Here is a 27,224-nt window from a genome sequence, read left to right as displayed (position 1 = left end):
CTATTATTAGGCCATCAGAAGTCACTGTTGTATAAAGTATTCTTTAAGAGGTGGCACACTCGATTAACTATCTCATAAAGTGGTTCAAATATGACACATTATTTTATGTCAACATTAACCACGTTGTACCTGAATGCATCATGACTGTTGTTGATTTAAGACGGGGGTCAGCATCCCCGGGGCTCTTTAGCGCTGCCCTCGTGGCTCCCTGGAACTCTTTCAGAGATGTGTGAAAATAGACAAAAAAATGAATAAAAATTTTTTGCGGATATATTTTCTGTACGAGAACAAACATGCCACAACACTTCCTAATTGTTACAAATCCCACTGTTTATGTTACACATGCTTCACTGATTAGAGTTTGCAAGCACTGTTTTGTCCTACTAATTTCAGTGATTCTTGAACTCATCGTAGTTTGTTTACATGTACAACTTTCTCCGATGCTGACGTTTTTTATGCCACTCCTTCTTTGTCTCATTTTGTCCACCAAATGTTTTACGCTGTGCGGGGATGCACAACGGTGAGCTTTGTTGATTTCATTGTTTATCAGGCATATTTGGTCAGTGCATGACTGCAAGCTAATCGATGCTAACATACTATTTAGGCTAGCTGTATGTACATGTTACATCATTATGCCTCGTTTGTAGGTATATTTGTGCTCATTTAATTTCCTTTACTTATGTTCTTGGTGTATTTAATTTGTCTTTTGCATGTCTCATAACGCATTATCTGTATGTACAGTAATATTGGCTGCATTTCTGATGTTGTTGTTTGTGTGCCATGTTGTTCCAGACCACGGCAAACGTTAGCCAGCTTGCAAAGACTGTAATAAATTAATTAGAAGAAGACAGCCTGCCGTTTCCCTAAACTTGGACACACACATGTATACTTTTGGCCATTCTGAGCCAGTAATTTTCAGAACTAATTCTCACCCTCTGAGAAGCCTCCATTTTATGAATGATTTCCAATGTTGCAAAAATGTGCAGAGTAAAAATTAAAATACAACATTTCTGTCAACAAAGATTTGTGTCAGCCTTTGATAGTATATGCTCATATAGCTAATATAGACACTTACATCATGTGTTGTCTTCATTATAACACGTCCATCCATCCATCCATCCATCCATCCAGTTCCTACCGCTTATTCCCTTTGGGGTTGCAGGGGACGCTGGTGCCTATCTCAGCTACAATCGAGCGGAAGGCGCATTACACCCTGGACAAGTCGCCACCTCATCACAGGGCCAACACAAAAAGACAGACAATATTCACACTCACATTCACACACTAGGGCCAATCTAGTGTTGCCAATCAACCTATCCCCAAGTGATTATATCACGTATATAGGGATTTTATTTTTGTGGCTCAAGACAGATTTTTTTTTCTGCATTTTTGGTCCAATATGGCTGTTTCAACATTTTGGGTTGCCTGATTTAAGCAGATGCAGCTTTACCCTTGTTGATTTATATATTTCAACCATTTACACTGTCTTGCATTGTTTTACAAACCCCGTTTCCATATGAGTTGAGAAATTGTGTTAGATGTAAATATAAAATGAATACAATGATTTGCAAATCATTTTCAACCCATATTCAGTTGAATGCACTACAAAGACAAGATATTTGATGTTCAAACTCATAAACTTTATTTTTTTTTTGCAAATAATAACTAACTTAGAATTTCATGGCTGCAACACGTACCAAAGAAGTTGGGAAGGGGCATGTTCACCACTGTGTTACATCACCTTTTCTTTTAACAACACTCAACAAACGTTTGGGAACTGAGGAAACTAATTGTTGAAGCTTTGAAAGTGGAATTATTTCCCATTCTTGTTTTATGTAGAGCTTCAGTCATTCAACAGTCCGGAGTTTCCGCTGTCGTATTTTACGCTTCATAATGCGCCACACATTTTCGATGGGAGCCATGTTTGGACTGCAGGCGGGCCAGGAAAGTACCCGCACTCTTTTTTTAGAAAGCCACGCTGTTGTAAGACTTGTCTTGCTGAAATAAGCAGGGGCGTCCATGATAACGTTAATTGGATGACAACGTATATTGCTCCAAAACCTGTATGGACCTTTCAGCATTAATAGTGCCTTCACAGATGTGTAAGTTACCCATGCCTTAGGCAATAATACACCCCCATACCATCACACATGCTGGCTTTTGAACTTTGCGCCTATAACAATCCGAATGGTTATTTTCCTCTTTGTTCTGGAGGACACCACGCCCTCTGTTTCCAAATATAATTTGAAATGTGGACTCGTCAGACCAAAGAACACCTTTCGACTTTGCACCAGTCCATCTTAGATGAGCTCGGGCCCAGCCAAGCCGGCAGCGTCTGTGGTTTATTGTTGATGAATGGGTTTGGCTTTGCATAGTAGAGTTTTAACTTGCACTTACAGATGGAGTGACCAACTCTAGTTACTGACAGTGGTTTTATGAAGTGTTCCGGAGCCCATGTGGTGATATCCTTTACACACAGATGTCGTTTTTTGATGCAGTACCGCCTGAGGAATCAAAAGTCCGTAATATCATCGCTTACGTGCAGTGATTTCTCCAGATTCTCTGAACTTTTTGATGATATTACGGACCGTATATGGTAAAATCCCTAAATTCCTTGCAATAGCTCTTTGAGAAATGTTGTTCTAAAACTGTTCGACAATTTGCTTACAAAGCTGTGACCCTCGCCCCATCCTTGTTTGTGAAATACTTAGCATTTCATGGAAGCTGCTTTTATACCCAATCATGGCACCCAACTGTTCCCAATTAGCCTGCACACCTGTGGGATGTTCCATATAAGTGTTCGATGAGCATTTCTCAACATTATCAGTATTTATTGCCACCTTTCCCAACTTCTTTGTCACGTGTTGCTGGCATCAAATTCTAAAGTTAATGATTATTTGCACAAAAAAAAAATGTTTATCAGTTTGAACATCAAATATGTTGTCTTTGTAGCATATTCAACTGAATATGGGTTGAAAAGGATTTGCAAATCATTGTATTCCGTTTATATTTACATCCAAAACAATTTCCCAACTCATATGGAAACGGGGTTTGTATTTAGAACTTGACATTTTGGGACATGATCAGAAACCTAGAAATAATGTCATTCTTAAACAATATGACGTCACAGATATACGGAATCAAGTCATTTCAACATGACATCACAAAGAATGTACACATTACATTAGTTTTTGCGAATGGGAAGGCAGTGTTTAGTTTAACGATTTGTACACCACATAGGTCCATTTTTTCATTTATATAAACATTAAACAGTATTGTTATGTCCTCCGTTTCACCTATATACTTACTTAGGTGTCTTAATAAGACAATGCGTCCCAGCTACAACGGGGTTCTATTAACACTGACACGATTGTATATACGGCGGATACTGCCCTCCAAAATACTTTCTCTCGTTTTGAGGAAATAACATTAAGGGAATTGTTACAACGTGTAAATGGAATAAAACAGACAACATGTTTACTTGACCCTCTTCCTGGGAAACTGATCAAGGAGCTCTTTGTATTATTAGGTCCATCAGTGCTAAATATTATAAACTTATCACTCTCCTCGGGCAGTGTTCCCCTAGCATTCAAAAAAGCGGTTATTCATCCTCTTCTTAAAAGACCTAACCTCGATCCTGACCTCATGGTAAACTACCGACCGGTGTCTCACCTTCCCTTTATTTCAAAAATCCTTGAAAAAATTGTTGCGGAGCAGTTAAATGAACACTTAGCGTCTAACAATCTATGTGAAACCTTTCAATCCGGTTTCAGGGCAAATCACTCCACGGAGACAGCCCTCGCAAAAATGACTAATGATCTATTGCTAACGATGGATTCTGATGCGTCATCTATGTTGCTGCTCCTCGATCTTAGCGCTGCTTTCGATACCGTCGATCATAATATTTTATTAGAACGTATCAAAACACGAATTGGTATGTCAGACTTAGCCCTGTCTTGGTTTAACTCTTATCTTACTGATAGGATGCAGTGTGTCTCCCATAACAATGTGACCTCGGACTACGTTAAGGTAACGTGTGGAGTTCCCCAGGGTTCGGTCCTTGGCCCTGCACTCTTCAGCATCTACATGCTGCCGCTAGGTGACATCATACGCAAATACGGTATTAGCTTTCACTGTTATGCTGATGACACCCAACTCTACATGCCCCTAAAGCTGACCAACACGCCGGATTGTAGTCAGCTGGAGGCGTGTCTTAATGAAATTAAACAATGGATGTCCGCTAACTTTTTGCAACTCAACGCCAAAAAAACGGAAATGCTGATTATCGGTCCTGCTAGACACCGAACTCTATTTAATAATACAACTCTAACATTTGACAACCAAACAATTAAACAAGGCGACACGGTAAAGAATCTAGGTGTTATCTTCGACCCAACTCTCTCCTTTGAGGCACACATTAAAAGCGTTACTAAAACGGCCTTCTTTCATCTCCGTAATATCGCTAAAATTCGCTCCATTCTGTCCACTAAAGACGCTGAGATCATTATCCATGCGTTTGTTACGTCTCGCCTCGACTACTGTAACGTATTATTTTCGGGTCTCCCCATGTCTAGCATTAAAAGATTACAGTTGGTACAAAATGCGGCTGCTAGACTTTTGACAAGAACAAGAAAGTTTGATCACATTACGCCTGTACTGGCTCACCTGCACTGGCTTCCTGTGCACTTAAGATGTGACTTTAAGGTTTTACTACTTACGTATAAAATACTACACGGTCTAGCTCCATCTTATCTTGCCGATTGTATTGTACCATATGTCCCGGCAAGAAATCTGCGTTCAAAGGACTCCGGCTTATTAGTGATTCCCAAAGCCCAAAAAAAGTCTGCGGGCTATAGAGCATTTTCCGTTCGGGCTCCAGTACTCTGGAATGCCCTCCCGGTAACAGTTCGCGATGCCACCTCAGTAGAAGCATTTAAGTCTCACCTTAAAACTCATTTGTATACTCTAGCCTTTAAATAGACTCCCTTTTTAGACCAGTTGATCTGCCGTTTCTTTTCTTTTTCTTCTATGTCCCACTCTCCCGTGTGGAGGGGGTCCGGTCCGATCCGGTGGCCATGTACTGCTCGCCTGTGTATCGGCTGGGGACATCTCTGCGCTGCTGGTCCGCCTACGCTTGGGATGGTTTCCTGCTGGCTCCGCTGTGAACGGGACTCTCGCTGCTGTGTCTTGGATCCTCTTTGGACTGGACTCTCGCGACTGTGTTGTATCCATTGTGGATTGAACTTTCACAGTATCATGTTAGACCCGCTCGACATCCATTGCTTTCCTCCTCTCTAAGGTTCTCATAGTCATCATTGTCACCGACGTCCCACTGGGTCATTATTGTCACCAATGTCCCACTGGGTGTGAGTTTTCCTACCGAGGATGTCGTGGTGGTTTGTGCAGCCCTTTGAGACACTAGTGATTTAGGGCTATATAAGTAAACATTGATTGATTGATTGATTAATGCATGTTTATTAAGTTTAAAGGCCTACTGAAACCCACTACTACCGACCACACAGTCTGATAGTTTATACATCAATGATGAAATATTAACATTGCAACACATGCCAATACGGCCTTTTTAGTTTACTAAATTCCAATTTTAAATGTCCCGCGAAGTGTCCTGTTGAAAACGTCGCGGAATGATGACGCGTGCGTTTGACGTCTCAGGTTGTAGCGGACATTTTTTTCCTTCCCGATCCAAGCTAGAAGTAGTCTGCTTTAATCGCATACTTACACAGTATTATGGACATCTGTGTTGCTGAATCTTTTGCAATTTGTCCAATTAATAATGGAAACGCCAAAGTAGAAAAATGGAGGTGGGAAGCGGTGTATTGCGGCTGCCTTTAGCAACACAAACACAGCTGGTGTTTCCTTGTTTAAAATTCCAGAAGGTGAAGCTTTACTATGGATCAGAGCGGTCAAACGAACACGGTTCTCGACCACTTGTCAACCCGCAGGTTTCGGTGAGAAAATTGAGGTTATAACTCGGCTCTCACCTTAGTTATGAGCGGAGCTTGCGTCCGCCTGCAGCTGCTGCGGACTGTTACCTCCTCCCACGGAGGACACTGGCGGTCACCACACCCGTGGCCACACCCCTCCGACTTTCAGGTACCATATAATCTCACTAAAACACTAGTAACACAATAAGCAGATAAGGGAGTCTCCAGGATTTCCTAGTAAATGTGTCTAATAACATCTGTCCTCGCCTTTTATTTATTTACTTTTTTAACTTTTTCTAGTCTTTCACTCTCACTATCCTCATTCAGGAATCTTTCATCCTCGCTCAAATTAATGGGGAAATTGTCGCTTTCTCTGTCCGAATCGCTCTAGCTGCTGGTGGCTATGAATTGTAAACAATGTGAGGATGTGAGGAGCTCTACAACCCGTGACGTCACGCGCACATTGTCTGCGACTTCCGGTAAAGGCAGGGCTTTTTTATTAGCGACCAAAAGTTGCGAACTTTATCGTCGATGTTCTCTACTAAATCCTTTCTGCAAATATATGGCAATATCGCGAAATGATCAAGTATGACACATAGAATGGACCTGCTATCCCGTTTGAATAAGAAAATTTCATTTCAGTAGACCTTTAACGGCATAATTACACAGTATTTTGGAGATCTGTGTTGCTGAATCTTTTGCAATTTGTTCAATTAATATTGGAGAAGTCACAGTAGAAAGATGGAGTTGGGAAGCTTTAGCCACACAAACACACCGTGATTCCTTGTTAAAATTCTGAAGGTGAAACTTACTATGGATCAGAGCGCGGTCAAGCCAACATGGATCCCGCCACATGTCAACCAGCAGGTTTCGGTGAAAAAATTGTAGTTAAAAAGTCAGTTCTTACCGGAGAAAAGTTGAGCTTGTGCCGTCCATAGCTGCCGTCGACTCCCCTGAGACACTGGCGTCAACACACCCGTGGAGACACCCTTCCGACTAACAGGTACTATTTAACTCACTAAAACACTAGCAACACAATAGAAAGATAAGGGATTTCCCAGAATTATCCTAGTAAATGTCTCTAAAAACATCGGAATTCGTCCTAATGCAATCGCGTTTTTTTAATTATTATTTTTTTTTAATCTTTTTTTTCTTTCTAGTCCGTCGCTATCAATATCCTCAGACACGAATCTTCCATCCTCGCTCAAATTAATGGGGAAATTGTCGTTTTCTCGGTCCGAATAGCATTTTTTGTTGGAGGCTCCCATTAAAAAAAATGTGAGTATGTGAGGAGCCATCAAACATGTGACGTCATCATCCGCGACTTCCGGTAGAGGCAGGGCTTTTCGCTTAGCACCAAAAGTTGCGAACCTTATCGTGGATGTTCTCTACTAAATCTTTTCAGCAAAAATATGGCAATATCGCGAAATGATCAAGTATGACACATAGAATGGACCTGCTATCCCCATTTGAATAAGAAAAACTCATTTCAGTAGGCATTTAAAGCAGACGACTTTTAGCTGTGTGTGTGTGCAGCGCTCATATTTCCTAAAAACCTGTGACGTCTTGCGCACACATCATCATTACATGACGTTTTCAAGACGAAACTCCCGGGAAATTTTGAATTGTAATTTAGTAAACTAAAAAGGCCGTAATGTTAATACTTTATCATTGATATATAAACTGTCAGATTGCGTGGTGGGTAGTAGTGGGTTTCAGTAGGCCTTTAATTTAGTTTTATTGCCAACTTCGAGAGTAAAACATCTCCCCCGCTCTCGTGACGTCACACACTGAGCACAGAAGACGAAACAGTGCGTGACAAGTATGACGCAATCAAGTAAGATTTGCCTTCAATGTCACTCGCACAATAGCTCCGCCCTCAAAACGGGGGTCTCGATCACGCATGCGCAGTTTCCAACGCTCTATTTTCTCCTGGTGTCACAGCAGCGAGGTTGTCCTTCCTGTCATATAGTCCGCTCACATCGTCAATACTTCAAAGGTAAGACAACAACTTTCGCAAAGCTTCTGTGGATGTTTTTAACTACATTTCGCTTTGGTAGTAGTAACTGTCAAACACGTGTTTTTATTTGGCGCATAAAGACGACCAGCTGTCGTCACGCGTACTCTATATCTATCACGCCTGATGATAGCACAAACCGACCATAATTGATGTTGGCAACGAAAGGCTGTATATGTAATGTATACTTTCCATAACACAATACAGAATTGAAGAAGTTTGCTCCTGTACTTAAAGGTCAATATGCTATCTGCTGTTATCTGTTATCCGTTGGTCGGCACTCCCGCCACCGTATAGGCACACGCCTATATTCCCTAATATTGTGCAATAGGAAAACGTGTTTTGGTACACAGTGTAACATCAACACCATCACGTAATGCAGTGGAATTATCATTGATATATGCTTAAAGGCCTACTGAAATGAGATTTACTTATTTAAACGGGGATAGCAGGTCCATTCTATGTGTCTTACTTGATCATTTCGCGATATTGCCATATTTTTGCTGGAAGGATTTAGTAGAGAACAGCGACGATAAAGTTCGCAACATTTGGTCGCTGATAGAAAAGCCATGCCTTTACCGGAAGTATGTGCGCGTGACGTCACGAGTTGCAGGGCTCCACACATATTCACATTGTTTTTAAATGCCTACTGAAATGAGATTTTCTTATTTAAACGGGGATAGCAGGTCCATTTTATGTGTCATACTTGATCATTCTCCTGACGGAATAAATAAAGTACTATCTATTTCGCGATACTGCCATATTTTTGCTGAAAGGATTTAGTAGAGAACATCCACGATAAAGTTCGGAACTTTTGGTGCTGACAAAAAAGCTCTGCCTTTACCGGAAGCCGCGGACGATGACGTCACATGTTGATGGCTCCTCATATATTCACATTGATTTTTAATGGGAGCCTCCAACAAAGAGTGCTATTCGGACAGAGAAAACGACAATTTCCCCATTAATTTGAGCGAGGATGAAAGATTCGTGTTTGAGGATATTGATTAGCAGCGGACTAGAAAAAAAAAAAAAGTACCAAAAAAACCGCAATTGCATTGGGACGGATTCAGCTGTTTTTAGACACATTTACTAGGATAATTCTGGGAAATCCCTTAATTTTCTATTGTGTTGTTAGTGTTTTAGTGAGTTTAACAGTACCTGATAGTCGGAAGGGTGTCTCCACCGGTGTCTTGACGCCAGTGTCTCAGGGAAGTCGACGGCAGCTATGGACGGCACAAGCTCAACTTTTCTCCGGTAAGAAGCGACTTTTTACCACAATTGTCTCACCGAAACCTGCTGGTTGACATTCCGCCGTGATTCATGTTTGCTTGACCGCGCTCTGATCCATAGTAAAGTTTCACCTCCGGGAATTTTAAACAAGGAATCACAGTGTGTTTGTATGGCTAAAGTCTAAAGCTTCCCAACTCCATCTTTGTACTTTGACTTCTCCAATATTAATTTAACAAATTGCAAAAGATTCACCAACACAGATCTCCAAAATACTGTGTAATTATGCAGGTTAAACCAGACGACTTTTAGCTGTGTGTGTGTGTGCAGCGCTCATATACCTAACAGCCCGTGACGTCTTGCGTACACGTCATCATTACACAACGTTTTCAACAAGAAACTCCCGGGAAATTTAAAATTGCAATTTAGTAAACTAAAAAGGCCGTATTGGCATGTGTTGCAATGTTAATATTTCATCATTGATATATAAACTATCAGACTGCGTGGTTGGTATTACTGGGTTTCAGTAGGCCGTTAATGGGAGCCACCAGCAGTAAGAGCAATTCGGACCGAGAAAGCGACAATTTCCCCATTAATTTGAGCTAGGATGAAAGATTCGTGAATTAGGATATTGATAGCGAAGAACTATAAAAAAAAAAAAGCGACGGCTCCGGGCGGCGGCAGTGTGAGCGTTTCAGATGTAATTAGACACATGTACTAGGATAATTCTGGAAGATCCCTTATCTGCTTATTGTTTTAATAGTGTTTTAGTGAGATTTTAAAGATTGTAAAGAAATACCTTGAGGTCGGATGGCTGCGGTAAACACGGTGTCTCAGAGAGAAGCCGAGGAGCCAAGCTCACAGCTGCCTTTTAAACAGCTGCTGCAAGACGACGAATAATCCAATGATGTCTCCGGTAAGATATATATCACAATTTCCCCATCCAAAAACATGCTGGTTGACGTAGAGAAAACATGTTCGCTTGACCGCTCTGTGTTAACGCTTCACAACAAACAAACACCGGCTGTGTCTCGGTGCTAAAGACAGCTGCAATCCACCGCTTTCCACCAACAGCATTGTTCTTTATAGTCTCCATTATTAAATGAACAAAATGCAAAAGATTCAGCAACACAGATGTCCAAAATACTGTGTAATTACGCCATGAACAGAGACGACTTTTAGCCGTGTTTGGTGCAGCGCTAATATTTCCTTACAGTCCGTGACGTCACGCGTACGCGTCATCATTCCGCGACGTTTTCAACAAGAAACTCGCTGGAAATTTAAAATTGCAATTTAGTAAACTAAAAAGGCCATATTGGCATGTGTTGCAATGTTAATATTTCATCATTGATGTATAAACTATCAGACTGCGTGGTCGGTAGTAGTGGGTTTCAGTAGGCCTTTAAAGTACTAACTTGCAGTAGTTAAACTGTTATGTCCTCAATTACTTTACATCGGTGGTGTCCAAAGTGGGGCCATTCGGGGCCTGCAGCTAAATTTTAACGGCCCATGGCAAATTCTCAAAATACCAGTAAAAGATACATGAACAATTTGAGTAGAAGAGCACAAAGATGAAATGTGACAATACAGAGTTGCTATGTCGACACTAACACTACAAAGCTGCCATGAAGTGTTTTTGTTCAAAAACAACAATGAATCCCAATCAATGTTGTGAGCCTTGAGGCTCCATTTACATCACATATTATACCCTGAAATGTTTTGGGGGTAAATGATTGCACACTTTGTGTGTTTGCCAGAAGAAGACAACGTTTTTCTGTGACATAAAGAGTAAAGCAGATCAACAACATCAAAAAACCCAACAGAAAATAGTATTATTGATGGATAGTGGATCTTGTATGGAGCCTCTCAAGGGACATGGATGTTTTGCGAGATCTTGCAAAAGGTTTTTTTCCTATGTCAGTGAACCGAAAGTAAAACAGACACAGCGATGGAGGAGCGGAAGCATGCGGTAGCCTACCCATCACCTGTGCTCTGTTGTGGGACCATAATATGTCAGTTGCAACCACGGAGGACGATTTGGAGTGGTTCTTAGTGTCTAGAGAGGTCCCAAAAGAGGACATTAGACGAATGAAGAGAGACAAGGTGAGCATAAATGTCCGGTTCACCATTGCTGTGTCTGTTTTACTTCCGGTTCACTGACATAGGAAAAAAACCTTTTGCGAGATCTCGTAAAAAGTACACAATAGTATTGCGAGATCTGGCAAAACGTGTTTTCCCCTCCATGTCCCTTTGGGGGCTCCATAATCTTGAGATTAAAGCGTTAAAAGTAAGAAATTTAAAAAATTTGGAATCCTTAAGAATTTTTGTGAAATAAAAAAAAAAACATTGCTCAAAAATAAAAATAAATAAAAATCAATGTTGTTATGACCTATTTAAAAGCTTCAATTACTTTACATGAAGTGTTCCACTTTGAAAAAATTTGCGGGAAATGTGTTTAACAAAAAGGGCATAAAACTACGGAGCCCCTAAAGGGATATGGAGGGCAAAAAATGTTTTGCGAGAATGATAAATAAATGATAAATGGGTTGTACTTGTATAGCGCTTATCTACCTTCAAGGTACTCAAAGCGCTTTGACACTACTTCCACATTTACCCATTCACACACACATTCACACACTGATGGAGGGAGCTGCCATGCAAGGCGCTAACCAGCACCCATCAGGAGCAAGGGTGAAGTGTCTTGCTCAGGACACAACGGATGTGACGAGGGTGGTACTAGGTGGGGATTGAACCAAGGACCCTCGGGTTGCGCACGGCCACTCTCCCGCCACAAGCTCGCAAAAGTTTTTTTTCCTTTGTCAGTGAACCGGAAGTAAAACCGACACAGCGATGGAGGAGCCTACCCATCATCCATGGGAGAATTTTATTGATTTCTATTTTAGTATTAGCCTAACATATAAAGACATCAAAATGTATTATGGTCCCACAACAGAGATGGGTCGGCTCCCGCATGCTCCCACTCCTCCATCGCTGAGTCTGTTTCAATTCTGGTTCACTCACATAGGAAAAAAACCTTTTGCGATATCTCGCAAAACATCCATGTCCCTTTAGGGGCTCCGTATAAAACTTGTTAAAAAAAAAAAATTAAAAAAAGTAAACTTCAACCGAGAGATCTTAAGTTGATCTAAAGATACAGGCGTTGAAAAAAGTATATGCTAATTAAAAAATAAACATTAATAAAACTTTTTTTTTTTTTTAACAATATAGGATTGATTTTTCTACAATTTTCTAACTGAGACCTTTCCGGATCCAAACTTGAGGGAACCTTAAAATGAAAAATATTAAAACGGCCCCCCACATGCTTTGTTAGTTTTTCAGTTTTTTTTCAGTGTCAAAAGTTTTGACATAATTATTTTTTGCATTCATGCTCTTAAAGCTCTTGACCTTATAATTATTATTTTACACACTTGCATGTCAACTAATTACACATTAACTCAATTTAAAAAATATATAATTTAAGCTATTTGCAATGTTAGCACAGCATGAAAAACTGCATATTTCCTAAACAAGGTAGTGTAAAGAATGCATTTGTGTCCTTTTGTAGACATCTGGCCGGCGATGCGCCACTTGTTCTTGTTGTTTTATCTTTTTGACCTTTGAGCTTTGTTGTGTGGAAACGTGTATGCGGCGCAGACGGAGCGTAGCCGCACAATATCACCATCAACATGCAATAATTGTGTCCCCGAGAGGACAATTAAATACATTTAGATGTGATTTAGTAGCGCTGAAAGCTGGACGACCCATTTTAAAACCCCCCAGTCACGTGTGTTAGTGTCAGGTTCACTCAGGCACTACATTTAGAAACAGAGGGAGAGCGAAGAAGGGGTAAGAGTGAGGGTAAAAAGGTCTTCATGTAACCTGCCTGGTCCTTCCCTCTAGCCTTTGTAACGTTGTTGACGTGTCCCAGAAGTGTTAATCAAGGCAAGTCTTCTGCATGTGTGGCTCTTTCTTATCTACCTGTCATGCAAGTGTAGAAAGAAGTAACTGCTACATAATAACACACATTCCTCTCTGTACATTAGGGCTAGACACGGCTGACTTTGAAGTGTCCATTTTGTTTTTCATTATTATTGTCGCTTTAGCCATGTTCTTACTACTTATGGAAGAAGAATTCTCTCACATCAACTTATATACATCAATATGATATTAATACAAATGCATGTATTAATAAATATACAAATACTAATGTGATAAACAAATAAACAAATAATTTGTAAAAAATAAACGCATATTTGTAAATATATTTTTGAGATTTGAAAATATATACAAAGAAAATTTATAAATATAAAAATGTGACATAAAAATAAATCAAGAATTTGTATGAATAAACGTGTATTTGTAAATATATTTTTGAGATTTGTTTATAAAAATGCTTGATTTTGTATTTGTATTAAATTTGCATATGTGGATCGCTTTTGTGTCAGTGAGACATTACTCCCACAAACCAGATGCGCAATTAAATGTGACCTACACACTTCCCTGAACAACCAGCAGAGGGTATTCGAGCCAGAGTGGTCTGGGTCACAGAGTATTATATGCATTATATGCAAAATACCCATAGTTCTCTGCACAAAAACAATCCACGTCTTTACAGAAAGAACGCACAACGGGCCTGAGCTAGCTAATGTTGACAATCATTGGAACTTAAACTTTAACAATGTCTTTCTTAATTACGAAAGCTTTTATTGACATTGAATTTAGGGAAATGTGTTTTTGCGTTTTGAATTTTGTGAACAACATTTTTTCGGTTTTATTTAAATGTTAGCAAAATGCATGTGTTTTAAAATGCACTGCATAGAAATTCAATGTTTAAAAATTCAATGTAAAAAAAATCAGTGTGTTCCTAAAATTCAGTACTGAAAAAGTCAGTGGAGAAATATTCGCTGTTTCAAAAAGCAAGACTCCATCCATCCATCCATCCGTTTTCTACCGCTTGTCCCTTTTGGGGTCACTTTTGGTAAATTAGGATTACAGCAATTCAAAACCAGTCACACCTCAAGTTTGAAGTCACAAGACTTTTTCTGCTGGATATTTTCACACTATCCATCCATCCACCCATCTTCTTCCCCTTTTCCGAGGTCTGGTCGCAGGGGCAGCAGCCTAAGCAAGGCAGCCCAGACTTCCCTCTCCTCAGCCACTTCGTCCAGCTCCTCTCAGGGGATCCCGAGGCGTTCCCAGGCCAGCCGGGAGACATAGTCTTCCCAACGTGTCCTGGGTCTTCCCTGTGGCCTCCGACTGGTCGGATGTGCCCGAAACATCTCCCTAGGGAGGCGTTCAGGTGGCATCCTGACCAGATGCCCAAACCCCCTCACCTGCCTCCTCTCGATGTGGAGGAGCAGCGGCTTTACTTGGAGATCCTCCCGGATGACAGAGCTTCTCACCCTATCTCTGAGAGAGAGCCCCGCCACTAGGCGGAGGAAGCTCAATTCGGCCGCTTGTGCCTGTGATCTTGTCCTTTTGGTCATAACCCAAAGCTCATGACCATAGGTGAGAATGGGAATGTAGATCGACCTGTAAATTGAGAGCTTTGTCTTCCGGCTCAGCTCCTTCTTCACCACAACGGATTGATAAAGCGTCCGCATTACTGAAGATGCCGCACCGATCCGCCTGTCGACCTCACGATCCACTTTTCCCTCACTCGTGAACAAGACTCCGAGGTTCTTGAACTCCTCCACTTAAGGCAGGGTCTCCTCCCCAACCCGGAGATGGCACTCCACCCTTTTCCGGGCGAGAACCATGGACGCTTCACACTTGGCTGCGAACCGATCCAATGAGAGCTGAAGATCTTGGCCAGATGAAGCCATCATGACCACATCATCGGCAAAAAGCAGAGACCTAATCCTGCAGCCACCAAACCAGATAACCTCAACGCCTTGACTGTGCCTAAAAATTCTGTCCATAAAAGTTATGAACCGAATCGATGACAAAGGGCGGCCCTGGCAGAGTAGAAACTAGAAACGGGGCCTACTTACTGCCGGCGATGCGGACCAAGCTCTGACACTGATCATACAGGGAGCAGACCGCCACAGTCAGACAGTCCGTTACCCCATACTCTCTGAGCAGTTCCCAGAGCACTTCCTGGAGTACACGGTCGAATGCCTTCTCCAAATCCACAAAGCACATGTAGACTGGTTGGGCAAACTCCCATGCACCAGCCAAGACCCTGCTGAGAGTATATACATTATTGTGGGAGTGATTGTACCATCGTGTGATCAGCTTTTATCCTTTTTTGCAAAATCTTGGGATTTTTTTCACTAATGCACGGCAGTCTCCACTGTTTAAAGTGTTCATAAAAAGGCGTTCAAGCACATAGAGCAGATTAAATACCCTGTGGCGTGTAGTGCTGCATAACCTGCCTCTTTTTTTAGACCCCAGTCACGTGACTTCAAAATTGACACCTCATTGGCTGATTCTGAGACAGGATCGATTGCTCTAGTCTTAATTTACCAGAAGTGGGTCTTGCGTTTTGAAGCAGCAATTTTTTCTACACTGAATTTTTGTCCACTGAATTTTTATACTCTGAATTTTAAAACAAAGAATTTTGAAACAAACATTTTGCTAACACATTTTTTTCAATGAAATCGTCAGTGTAATTTCATGCAAAAAAAAATAGTTACATAAATTCAGTGTCATAAAAAGGCTTTCGTAATAAAGACAAATAAACCTGTAGAAAGTGTGACATAGCAAACACAATGCATTGTGGGGCTTGCTAGATTCTGAGTATCTTATTTACAAACCCCGTTTCCATATGAGTTGGGAAATTGTGTTAGATATAAATATAAACGAAATACAATGATTTGCAAATAATTTTCAACCCATATTCAGTTGAATATGCTACAAAGACAACATATTTGATGTTCAAGGCATGGGTAACTTACACATATGTGAAGGCACCATTAATGCTGAAAGGTACATACAGGTTTTGGAGCAACATATGTTGCCATTCAAGCAACGTTATCAAGACAATACCAAGTCACTTGTTACAATAGCGTGGCTTCATAGTAAAAGAGTGCGGGTACTAGACTGGCCTGCCTGTAGTCCAGACTTGTCTCCCATTGAAAATGCGTGGCACATTATGAAGCCTAAAATGCCACAACAGAGACCCCGGACTGTTGAACAACTTAAGCTGTACATAAAAAGAGAATGGGAAAGAATTCCCCCTGAAAAGCTTCAAAAATATGTCTCCTCAGTTCCCAAAGGTTTATTGAGTGTTGTTAAATAAAAAGGGATGTAACACATTGGTGAACATGCCCTTTCCCAAGTACTTTGGCACATGTTGCAGCCATGGAATTCTAAGTTCATTATTATTTGCAAAAAAATATAGTTTATGAGTTTCCATCCATCCATTTCTACCGCGTATTCCCTTTGGGGTCGCTGGTGCCTATTTCAGCTACAATCGGGCGGAAGGTGGGGTACACCTTGGACAAGTCGCCGCCTCATCGCAGGGCCAACACAGATAGACAGACAACATTCACACTCACATTCACACACTAGGGACCATTTAGTGTTGCCAATCAACCTATCCCCAGGTGCATGTCTTTTGAGGTCCTAAGTAGTCTGGGGTTCAATCCCGGGCTCGGGATCTTTCTGTGTGGAGTTTGCATGTCCTCCCCGTGACTGCGTGGGTTTCCTCCGGGTACTCCGACTTCCAAAGACATGCACATGGGGATAGGTTGATTGGCAACATTAAATTGGCCCTAGTGTGTGAATGTGAGTGTGAATGTTGTCTGTCTATCTGTGTCGACGACTTGTCCAGGGTGTAACCCGCCTTCCGCCCGATTGTAGCTGAAGTTGGCACCAGCGCCCCCCGCCCACTCAAAGGGAATAGGTGGTAGTTTGAGTTTGAACATCAAATATGTTGTCTTTGTAGCATATTCAACTGAATATGGGTTAAAAAGGATTTGAAAATCATTGCATTCCATTTATATTTACATCGAACACAATTTCCCTACTCATATGGAAACGGTGTTGGTACAAGACTAAATGCAAGACTTTGCTTTTCTTCTAGTCTTGAACAAATTCACAATAAGGCGCCAAACGTCATGCATCATTAACTGCCACAATCGTCGTCATGAGCTCTTTCGGGAAAAAAAGATTTGGTCAGATTTTTCAAATTTTTAGCACGAGTCTGTGAATAGCCTGAATGATAGCCATGAGACGATCAAATATAATTTTGTAACACAATCACCTGGTACATGTTGGTGTTTTCACTGCATTTTCAAGAACCGATGAGTATAAGAAATGATGTTTCATTGTGTGATGAAGTGTTGATGTGGCCCTTTTTACTCTTATCTTGTTCCCTTGCTGTGCACAAAGTACAAGCAGTCATAATCAGTTGGCCTCTGCAATATAAACGGCACAAGGCGACGCAATGGGGGCTCTCTGCGCTCTGCAGGGACCCCAGCTGCAACAACAAACACATGCACAATGAACACACCAATACTGAAGCTGCCATAGTTGATGGAAAGAAAGAGTGCATGCCAAAGTTGTGTTGTCCCTCCTCCTCGCTCCTCTGAAGAGGCATGGCGGAGAAGAGAAAGGGCAGTGTGGCGCAGCAGGACAAGGCAGGGAACAAAGGCTGTGTGACTTGTCAGCACCATGCTGCATCCAAGGTACACGGTGAGTGCAAGCCGCATCGACAGAAGGTAGTCCCAATCAAGTATAGTAGACCCCTAACCTGACTGTCGCCAGACCTTTGTAATTCGCTGAGCTCCACACAAGGATCTGGGCTCGAGAGCAATGCAAAGTCCTTCAAGATAGCAAAAAATTATGAACCAATCAGAAACACCGGGCGGGATTTCATAGCTGTGATGTAGCGCCGACGCACAACTCCGTCATGTGCTGACACTGATTCTGCTATGGCAACTGTTTTGTCGAATCTATCGAATACTAATTATTTAAAAGATGAACAGAGAACAGTTTTGAAGGCATTTATTTATCGGTGGCAAGGATGTTTTGGCTCTTCTTCCGACCGGGTTTGGATTTCCCAGCGTCGCTCTCATCAGCGTCACGGGTTGATTTCGATGTGAGTGGTTGAAGTAGCACGTCATTCAAGATAACAGACAAGTGGTTTATCCAATCAAATACAATGTTTTTTTTTTTTTACAAGGCCCCGCCTTCTGAATTAAATCTCCCATTGAGAACTCACAGATCCTTGTGTGGAGCTCAGCCAACTACAAGGGTCTGGCGAGAGTCAGGATAGTAGCCCCTTCCCTCTTTTAGAACTTTGAAGCAGTAAATAAGTGTGTGATGTTGAGATTGGGACACTGACGATGCCCGTCTGAGATACTGTGCAGTGGAGTGTAGCATTGTGTAGTGCAGTGGTTCTCAATCTTTTTTCAGTGATGTACCCCATGTGAACATTTTTTTAATTCAAGTACCCCCTAATCAGAGCAAAGCATTTTTGGTTAAAAAAAAGAGATAAAGAAGTAAAATACAGCACTATGTCATCAGTTTCTGATTTATTAAATTGTATAACAGTGCAAAATATAGCTCATTTGTAGGGGTCTTTCTTGAACTATTTGGAAAAAATTATATAAAAATAACTAAAAACGTGTTGGAAAAATAAACAAGTGATTCAATTATAAATAAAGATTTCTATACAAAGAAGTAATCCTCAACTTAAAGTGCCCTCTTTGGGGATTGTAATACAGATCCATCTGGATTCATGAACTTAATTCTAAACATTTCTTCACAAAAAAATAAATCTTTAAAATCAATATTTATGGAACATGTCCACAAAAAATCTAGCTGTCAACGCTGAATATTGCATTGTTGGATTTCTTTTCACAGTTTATGAACTTGAATTCATATTTTGTTGAAGTATTATTCAATAAATATATAAAGGACTTTTTAATTGTTGCTATTTTTAGAATATTTAAAAAAAATCTCACGTACCCCTTGGCATACCTTCAAGTACCCCCAGGGGTACGCGTACCCCCATTTGAGAACCACTGGTGTAGTGGAATGCTTTGCAGGGTGCCTACCTGCTGATCAATCAGAACCACTAATGTTTATGCAGCTAGCACATCTGTCACACACAGGTACACCTGCACAAGCAAGTATTTATTGTTCAATTAATACCTCCCAAACCAAGCACCATTATCTTTTCGCAGGAAAAATATGTCATACAGTTTTGAAGTGACATAAATGAGATCATAAAAAAGTTTGAAAGAATGTTATGAAATATTTTGATCCATGCTTATTTTTTAGTGATTATATGTCAACATTTTACAACAGTATTTCAAAAATATTTGGTATACTTATTAAGGTTGTCCCGATCTGATTTCAGACAGGTCTGATACTGGAAAAAAAAGAAAGAAAAAAGCATCAGATTATATCGGCTTTAATCTACAATAAGAACAAACAGTCCTGTAGCGTGTTTACTAGTGCAAAGTTCAACACTGAAAAAAATGTCAAAACATTGTAGGCTATATGCTGCCTAGATAGCGAAAAAAACATTGAATCGACATTGAGATTTGTGACATAAGTGCTCGTTTTGATCAACATTGAAACAATGTTAAATGTTCAACACATTTTGACATTGAATCAACGTTGATTCATCTATGTTATGATCAACACTGAAATAAGGTTATTTTCCCAACCAATTCTGACATTGAATATAGTCAACTATATTGTCAACATAGCTTTTTTTTTTAGTTATCATGTACTATTGAATTTGTTTTGATCAAACAATTGTTGGTAATAAAAGAACAAAGAACTAGTTGAAATATAGCACTGATATTGTTAAACTGTCGATAGCACTGACTGTAAATAAACGGAGAAAGTTATGGTTAATATATGTCATCGATATCAGTATTGATATCGGCAGCATAAAACCCAGATTTTGATTGATTGATTGATTAAAATTTTTATTAGTAGATTGTACAGTACATATTCCGTACAATTGACCACTAAATGGTAACACCCGGATAAGTTTTTCAACTTGTTTAATCATGGTACAAATATATACTATCAGCATAATACAGTCATCACACAAGTTAATCATCATAGTATATACATTGAATTATTTACATTATTTACAATCACAACATCCCTAGTAATGAGTGTCTTCAATTAAACAACATTGCCATCTAAAAGGTGTCAGGTAATCAATATCCACGTTAGCCGCCAGATGGCAGTAGAGTGTTGAATGTCAAATGTGTTTTGTGGCAATTCCAACTTTGACCGCAGCGTCAGATCCTTTCCTTAATTTTCAGCAGACTGCATTGCAAAATAATTACTCTCACCTGAGATCCTATGGAAGTATTGTCAAAAAATATTTTGCAAACGTGTTAATCAATCTGCGCGCGTGTAATCCAATTTGTGTGTTTGTACAACTTTTTCTGTCTATATTAATCCGACTGTGCGTATTCAGATCGGTGTATTTTTAAATTGTCTGTCTGTTCGTAATCTGAACTAACCCTCAATAGGCTGTCTACTTACACATCACCTTTGCCACATTTATGCCATTTAAGATTGGAGCGTGTGCATACAGATTTGTGAGCGTTTAATATTACATGTACGTGCGCATTCAGATGTGCATGCGTGTGAAACAATCTTTGCGTACATATTTATGATCTGCGAGAAGCAGGAACCCTCTATTGGCGGTCTTTTTTTACACATGACTTTTGCGACACTTCTGCCATGTACGATTTGAGCGATCGCAACCAGATTCGTGAGCATGTAAAACAATAACCAATCAGACAAAACTATTAATCCACTGTGCCTACATTTAATAATCCATTGTTCAGCCGCAAGCACCCTCAAGAGGGTCCGTACAGCATACTTGCCAACCTTGAGACCTCCGATTTTGGGAGGTGGAGTGGAGGGGGCGTGGTCGGGGAGGGGCGGGGGACGTGGTTACGTGTTGTGTGCGCAGTTGTGCGCTGCACTTTCTAAAGTAGATGTTATTGTCACATATGCATGATTGATTGATTGAAACTTTTTATTAGTAGATTGCACAGTACAGTACATATTCCGTACAATTAACCACTAATTGGTAACACCGCAATAAGTTTTTCTACTTGTTTAAGCCGTGGTACAAATATATACTATCAGCATAATACAGTCTTCACACAAGTTAATCATCATAGTATATACATTGAATTATTTACAATCCGGGGGGTGGGATGAGGAGCTTTGGTTGATATCAGTACTTCAGTCATCAACAATTGCATCAACAGAGAAATGGACATTGAAACAGTGTAGGTGTGACTTAGTAGGATATGTACAGCCAGCAGAGAACATAATGAGTTCAGATAGCATAAGAACAAGTATATACATTAGAAATACATTCAATTTTTTACATTAGGTTATTTACAATCTATGGAGATGGGATGTGAATGTAGGAGGATAAAGGGTTGAAGTTGCCTGGAAGTGTTGTGCTGGTGCATGTACAGTAGATGACAGTATTGTCCTGTTTAAGAGTGTCACATGCTGTTTATGGCAGACAAACTGCCTTACGGTAGAGTTGTAGACATAAACGTGACTGTTGTTGTGTGTAGTTACTGCGCTGAGAGGACGTTAATGAAACTGCCTAACAATAAACCCACATAAGAAACCAAGAGCTCGCCCTCGATCATTCTACAGTTATTACGTCATTGAGCAGACACACTCTCAGACACGTCACTCCGGTCCTCATGGAGCTGGAGGAGGCGTGGCCTCCAGCTCCGGCTGAATTTCGGGAGATTTTCAGGAGAAAATTTGTCCCGGGAGGTTTTCGGAAGAGGCGCTGAATTTTGGGAGTCACCCGGAAAATCCGGGAGGATTGGCATGTATGCCGTACAGCCCGCAGCGGCGCTCGGTTGTAATTCACCTTTCCACCACTTGTGGCATCCATCCATCCATCCATTTTCTACCGCTTATTCCCTTTTGGGGTCGCGGGGGGCGCTGGCGCCTATCTCAGCTACAATACTTGTGGCAGTAATGACAATATCAGGCAAACAGAAGATCTCTGGAGCTTAAGTCACAGGAAAGGTTTAAGCATTAAAAATAGTTAAATGAAAGTAGTTATGCTCTATTTTCATTCAACTTTAACTTTATTGGCAGTTTATTTAAGAAACATAAAATACGATGTATTAATTTATCAAGAATGTATTTTTCATCAGTTTTTATGAGTCCCTTCTTTTGCTGATAATTATTTTTTTGTAATCAGCCTGACCTAAACCTTGATAATAATCTTTGTGAGCAACACAACTTTTGTTTGTCATTTGAACTGGTTTATCCTGTTAAACTGTAAGTAAGTTAAATATAAATATTAAATAGAATAAAAATCAAGAGTACGATTACTAATTTAGTGTTAATATTTGAGTAGGCCCTGGGTTCCTCTATCGTGAAGAAGTTATGCTGAGGTCACCAAGGTTAAGTGATAAGCATGCATAAAAATGTAGAATTCATCTTTTTCCGTCATTGTTTCCTCAGACACAATGGCCGTCCCTCCTACCTACTCAGACTTGGGGAAATCTGCCAAAGACATCTTCAACAAGGGTTTTGGTAAAAATAACTGCGCGTACCACTCATTACCCCTTCCGTAGATGTATGTCATTAAACGATGTCCATCATCCTTTCATGCTCCCAGGCTATGGAGTTATGAAGCTGGATGTGAAGACTAAATCCCAGAGTGGTGTTGTAAGTACTTAGTCTTCTGGCACCTTTTTGTCACCTTTTTCATTCAGTGTAATGTTTTTTCTGGTCGCTAAATGCAACAAACAGATGATCTTTCGTCCATGTTGTGATGCCTCCTGTTTCTCGCTCTAACCGTATCCTTTCTCTTTTTTCTGCTTCTTCTGTGGATGCTTCTGTCAGATGGTAAGGTGGTGTGTGCACGTTTAGGGGGTTTAACACCCGTTCACTGCAGCGTAAAAGGCTTGCAGCTGTAGCTTGTCAACGCACTCCCCACCCACCTCTACTCCCCACTTCCTAAATCAAAGAAGCGTTTTTGCGTATTCCTCGCTGCTTCTAGTTGCTTTTGTAGACATCCTTTTTCACCTCTTCATCATCCTCATTACTTCCCTTCATTTTGTCTTAAAGGAGTTTGCCACTTCAGGCTCCAACAACGCTGATACTGGCAAGTCAAGCGGCCACCTGGAGACCAAGTACAAAGTCAGTGAGCTGGGCCTGAGCTTCAACCAGAAATGGAACACAGACAACACTCTATGCACAGAAGTCACCATGGAGGACCAGGTGGAGTACAACACCAAAACTGTACTTATAAACATTGCTGAAATAATACAGAATGGAGTGAAATAACAGTTATAAGTAACATTTTAACATTAACTGTCATACCAATGTATATATGTATTCCATTTTTATTAATACATATTTACAAACCCCGTTTCCATATGAGTTGGGAAATTGTGTTGGATATAAATATAAACAGAATACAATGATTTGCAAGTCCTTTTCAACCCACATTCAATTGAATGCACTACAAAGACAAGATATTTGATGTTCAAACTCATAAACTTTATTTTTTTTTGCAAATAATAATTAACTTAGAATTTCATGGCTGCAACACGTGCCAAAGTAGTTGGGAAAGGGCGTGTTCACCACTGTGTTACATCACCTTTTCTTTCAACAAACTCAATAAACATTTGGGAACTGAGGAAACTAATTGTTGAAGCTTTGAAAGTGGAATTCTTTCCCATTCTTGTTTTATGTAGAGCTTCAGACGTTCAACAGTCCGGGGTCTCTGCTGTCGTATTTTACGCTTCATGATGCACCACACATTTTCGATGGGAGACAGGTTTGGACTGCAGGCAGGCCATGAAAGTACCCACTCTCTTTTACTACGAAGTCACGCTCTTGTAACACGTGGCTTGGCATTGTCTTGCTGAAATAAGCAGGGGCGTCCATGATAACGTTGATTGGATGACAACGTATGTTGCTCCAAACCCTGTATGGACATTTCAGCATTAATGGTGCCTTCACAGATGTGTAAGTTACCCATGCCTTGGGCACTAATACACGCCCATACCATCACAGAATACTTGCTTTTGAACTTTGTGCCTATAACAATTCGAATGGTTATTTTCCTCTTTGTTCTGGAGGACACCACTTCTTCTGTTTGCAAATATAATTTAAAATGTGGACTTGTCAGACCACAGAACACCTTTCCACTTTGCATCAGTTCATCTTAGATGAGCTCGGGCCCTGCCAAGCCGGCGGCGTTTCAGGGTGTTGTTGAAGAATGGGTTTGGCTTTGCATAGTAGAGTTTTAACTTGCACTTACAAATGTAGCGACCAACTGTAGTTACTGACATAGGTTTTATTAAGTGTTCCTGAACCCATGTGGTGATATTCTTTATTCACTGATGTCGGTTTTTGATGCAGTACCGCCTGAGGGATCAAAGTCCGTAATATCATCGCTTACATGCAGTGATTTCTCCAGATTCTCTGAACCTTTTGATGATTTTACGGACCGTAGATGGTAAAATCCCTAAATTCCTTGCAATAGCTCGTTGAGAAATGTTGTTCTAAAACTGTTCGACAATTTGCTTACAAAGTGGTGACCCTCACCCCATCCTTGTTTGTGAAATACTTAGCATTTCATGGAAGCTTTTTTTTATACCCAATCATGGCACCCACCTGTTCCCAATTAGCCTGCACACTTGTGGGATGTTCCATTTAAGTGTTTGATGAGCATTCCTCAACTTGATCAGTATTTATTGCCACCTTTCCCAACTTCTTTGTCAAGTGTTGCTCGCATCAAACCCCGTTTCCATATGAGTTGGGAAATTGTGTTGGATATAAATATAAACAGAATACAATGATTTGCAAGTCCTTTTCAACCCACATTCAATTGAATGCACTACAAAGACAAGATATTTGATGTTCAAACTCATAAACTTTATTTTTTTTTGCAAATAATAATTAACTTAGAATTTCATGGCTGCAACACGTGCCAAAGTAGTTGGGAAAGGGCGTGTTCACCACTGTGTTACATCACCTTTTCTTTCAACAAACTCAATAAACGTTTGGGAACTGAGGAAACTAATTGTTGAAGCTTTGAAAGTGGAATTCTTTCCCATTCTTGTTTTATGTAGAGCTTCAGACGTTCAACAGTCCGGGGTCTCTGCTGTCGTATTTTACGCTTCATGATGCACCACACATTTTCGATGGGAGACAGGTTTGGACTGCAGGCAGGCCATGAAAGTACCCACTCTCTTTTACTACGAAGTCACGCTCTTGTAACACGTGGCTTGGCATTGTCTTGCTGAAATAAGCAGGGGCGTCCATGATAACGTTGATTGGATGACAACGTATGTTGCTCCAAACCCTGTATGGACATTTCAGCATTAATGGTGCCTTCACAGATGTGTAAGTTACCCATGCCTTGGGCACTAATACACGCCCATACCATCACAGAATACTTGCTTTTGAACTTTGTGCCTATAACAATTCGAATGGTTATTTTCCTCTTTGTTCCAATGATTATTTGCACACAAAAAAAACTATCAGTTTGAACATCAAATATGTTGTCTTTGTAGCATATTCAACTGAATATGGGTTGAAAATTATTCGCAAATCATTGTATTCATCCATCCATCCATTTTCTACCGCTTATTCCCTTTTGGGGTTGCGGGAGGCGCTGACGCCTATCTCAGCTACAATCGGACGGAAGGCGGGGTACACCCTGGACAAGTCGCCATCTCATCGCAGGGCCAACACAGATAGACAGACAACATTCACACCCACATTCACACACTGGGGCCAATTTAGTGTTGCCAATCAACCAGTTTATATTTAAATATAACACAATTTCCCAACTCATACAACTTGTACAGGATAAGTAATAATATAAGGTAAAGTCATACTACTTGCCCTTCAAAGCCAAAGCCTGATGGAGAAAAAACAGTGGGAACAGGATGGTGTTTGCAGAAAATTCTAATCAAATCAAACTTTTATATAGCACTTTTCATACACAGGGAAGTGGCAAACAAAAAGGAAAAAAAATAGTAAGGAAAAAAACACACACAGCTCTATAACAATCAAAAACAAATTGGCATTATTTATTATATACACTATATAAACAAAAGTATTTGGCCACCCATCCAAATGATCAAAATCAGGTGTCCTAATCACCCGGTGTGTAAAATCAATAACTTGGGCCTGGATACTGTTAATGTAGATACTTTATTGATTCAGAGGAAAATTTAAATGTTTCTACAAACATTTGTGAAAGAAAGGGTCGCTCTCAGGAGCTCAGTGATTTCCAGTGTGGAACTGTAATAGGATGTCACCTGTGCAACAATCCAGTCGGGAAATGTCCTCGCTCCTAAATATTCCAAAGTCAACTGTCGGCTTTTTTCTAAGAAAATGGAAGAGTTTTGGAACAACAGCAACTCAGCCACCAAGTGGTAGGCCAGGTAAATTGACAGAGAGGGGTTAGCGGATGCTGAAGCGCATAGTGCAAAGATATTCTGCACTGTCAATTGCTAAAGAGCTCCTAACTTCATGTGACCTTCCAATTAGCCCACGTACAGTACGCAGAGGGCTTCATGGAATGGGTTTCCATGGATGACAGAGTCTGGTGTGGATGAACTTGACTGGCCTGCACAGAGTCCTGACCAGAACCCGATAGAACACTTTTGGGATGAATCAGAATGCAGACTGAGAGCCAGGCCTTCTCGACCAACATCAGTATTCGACCCCACCAATGTGCTTTTGGAAGAATTGTCAAAATCCTATAAACACACTCCGCAACCCTGTGGACAGCCTTCCTAGAAGAGTTGAAGTTGTAATAGATGCAAAAGGTGGACCGACATCATATTGAACCCAATGGGTTAGGAATGGGATGGGAAGTTCATGAGTAAAGGCAGGCGGCCAAGTACTTTTGGCAATATAGTGTATGTATATATTATGTATTTGCATGTACACACACATACATACGTATGTTTTTGGTATTACCTGTGCTGTTAATGTGTGTGTTAATGTGACGTATATGTAAAGCGCTTTGGGTATTCTACAGGTACTGTATATCAAAGCGCTATATAAATACAGACCATTTACAT

At 40.5% G+C, this 27,224-nt stretch overlaps 1 protein-coding gene across 4 annotated transcripts in view; it reads left to right on the top strand.

The window, feature by feature from the left end:
* Positions 1–7,814: 7,814 nt before the first annotated feature.
* Positions 7,815–27,224, top strand: part of vdac3 (voltage-dependent anion channel 3) — a 35,047-nt gene continuing 15,637 nt past the window's right edge. The window contains exons 1-5 of one of the 4 annotated variants that reach the window (XM_061898498.1): positions 7,815–7,944; positions 17,729–17,829; positions 22,633–22,704; positions 22,790–22,839; positions 23,242–23,394. In XM_061898498.1, coding sequence (XP_061754482.1) covers positions 17,733–17,829; positions 22,633–22,704; positions 22,790–22,839; positions 23,242–23,394 — 372 coding nt within the window. In that variant the 5' untranslated portion in view covers positions 7,815–7,944; positions 17,729–17,732. Of the gene's footprint in view, positions 7,945–13,015; positions 13,132–17,728; positions 17,830–22,632; positions 22,705–22,789; positions 22,840–23,241; positions 23,395–27,224 lie in introns of those variants that run through there. The other 3 variants (XM_061898506.1, XM_061898516.1, XM_061898526.1) reach the window with 3 other exon arrangements.

Source organism: Nerophis ophidion, linkage group LG01 (assembly GCF_033978795.1).
Source record: "Nerophis ophidion isolate RoL-2023_Sa linkage group LG01, RoL_Noph_v1.0, whole genome shotgun sequence".
NCBI lineage: Eukaryota > Metazoa > Chordata > Actinopteri > Syngnathiformes > Syngnathidae > Nerophis > Nerophis ophidion.
Note: the sequence above shows the minus strand (reverse complement) of the source record. Positions and strands in the feature narration are given on the sequence as shown.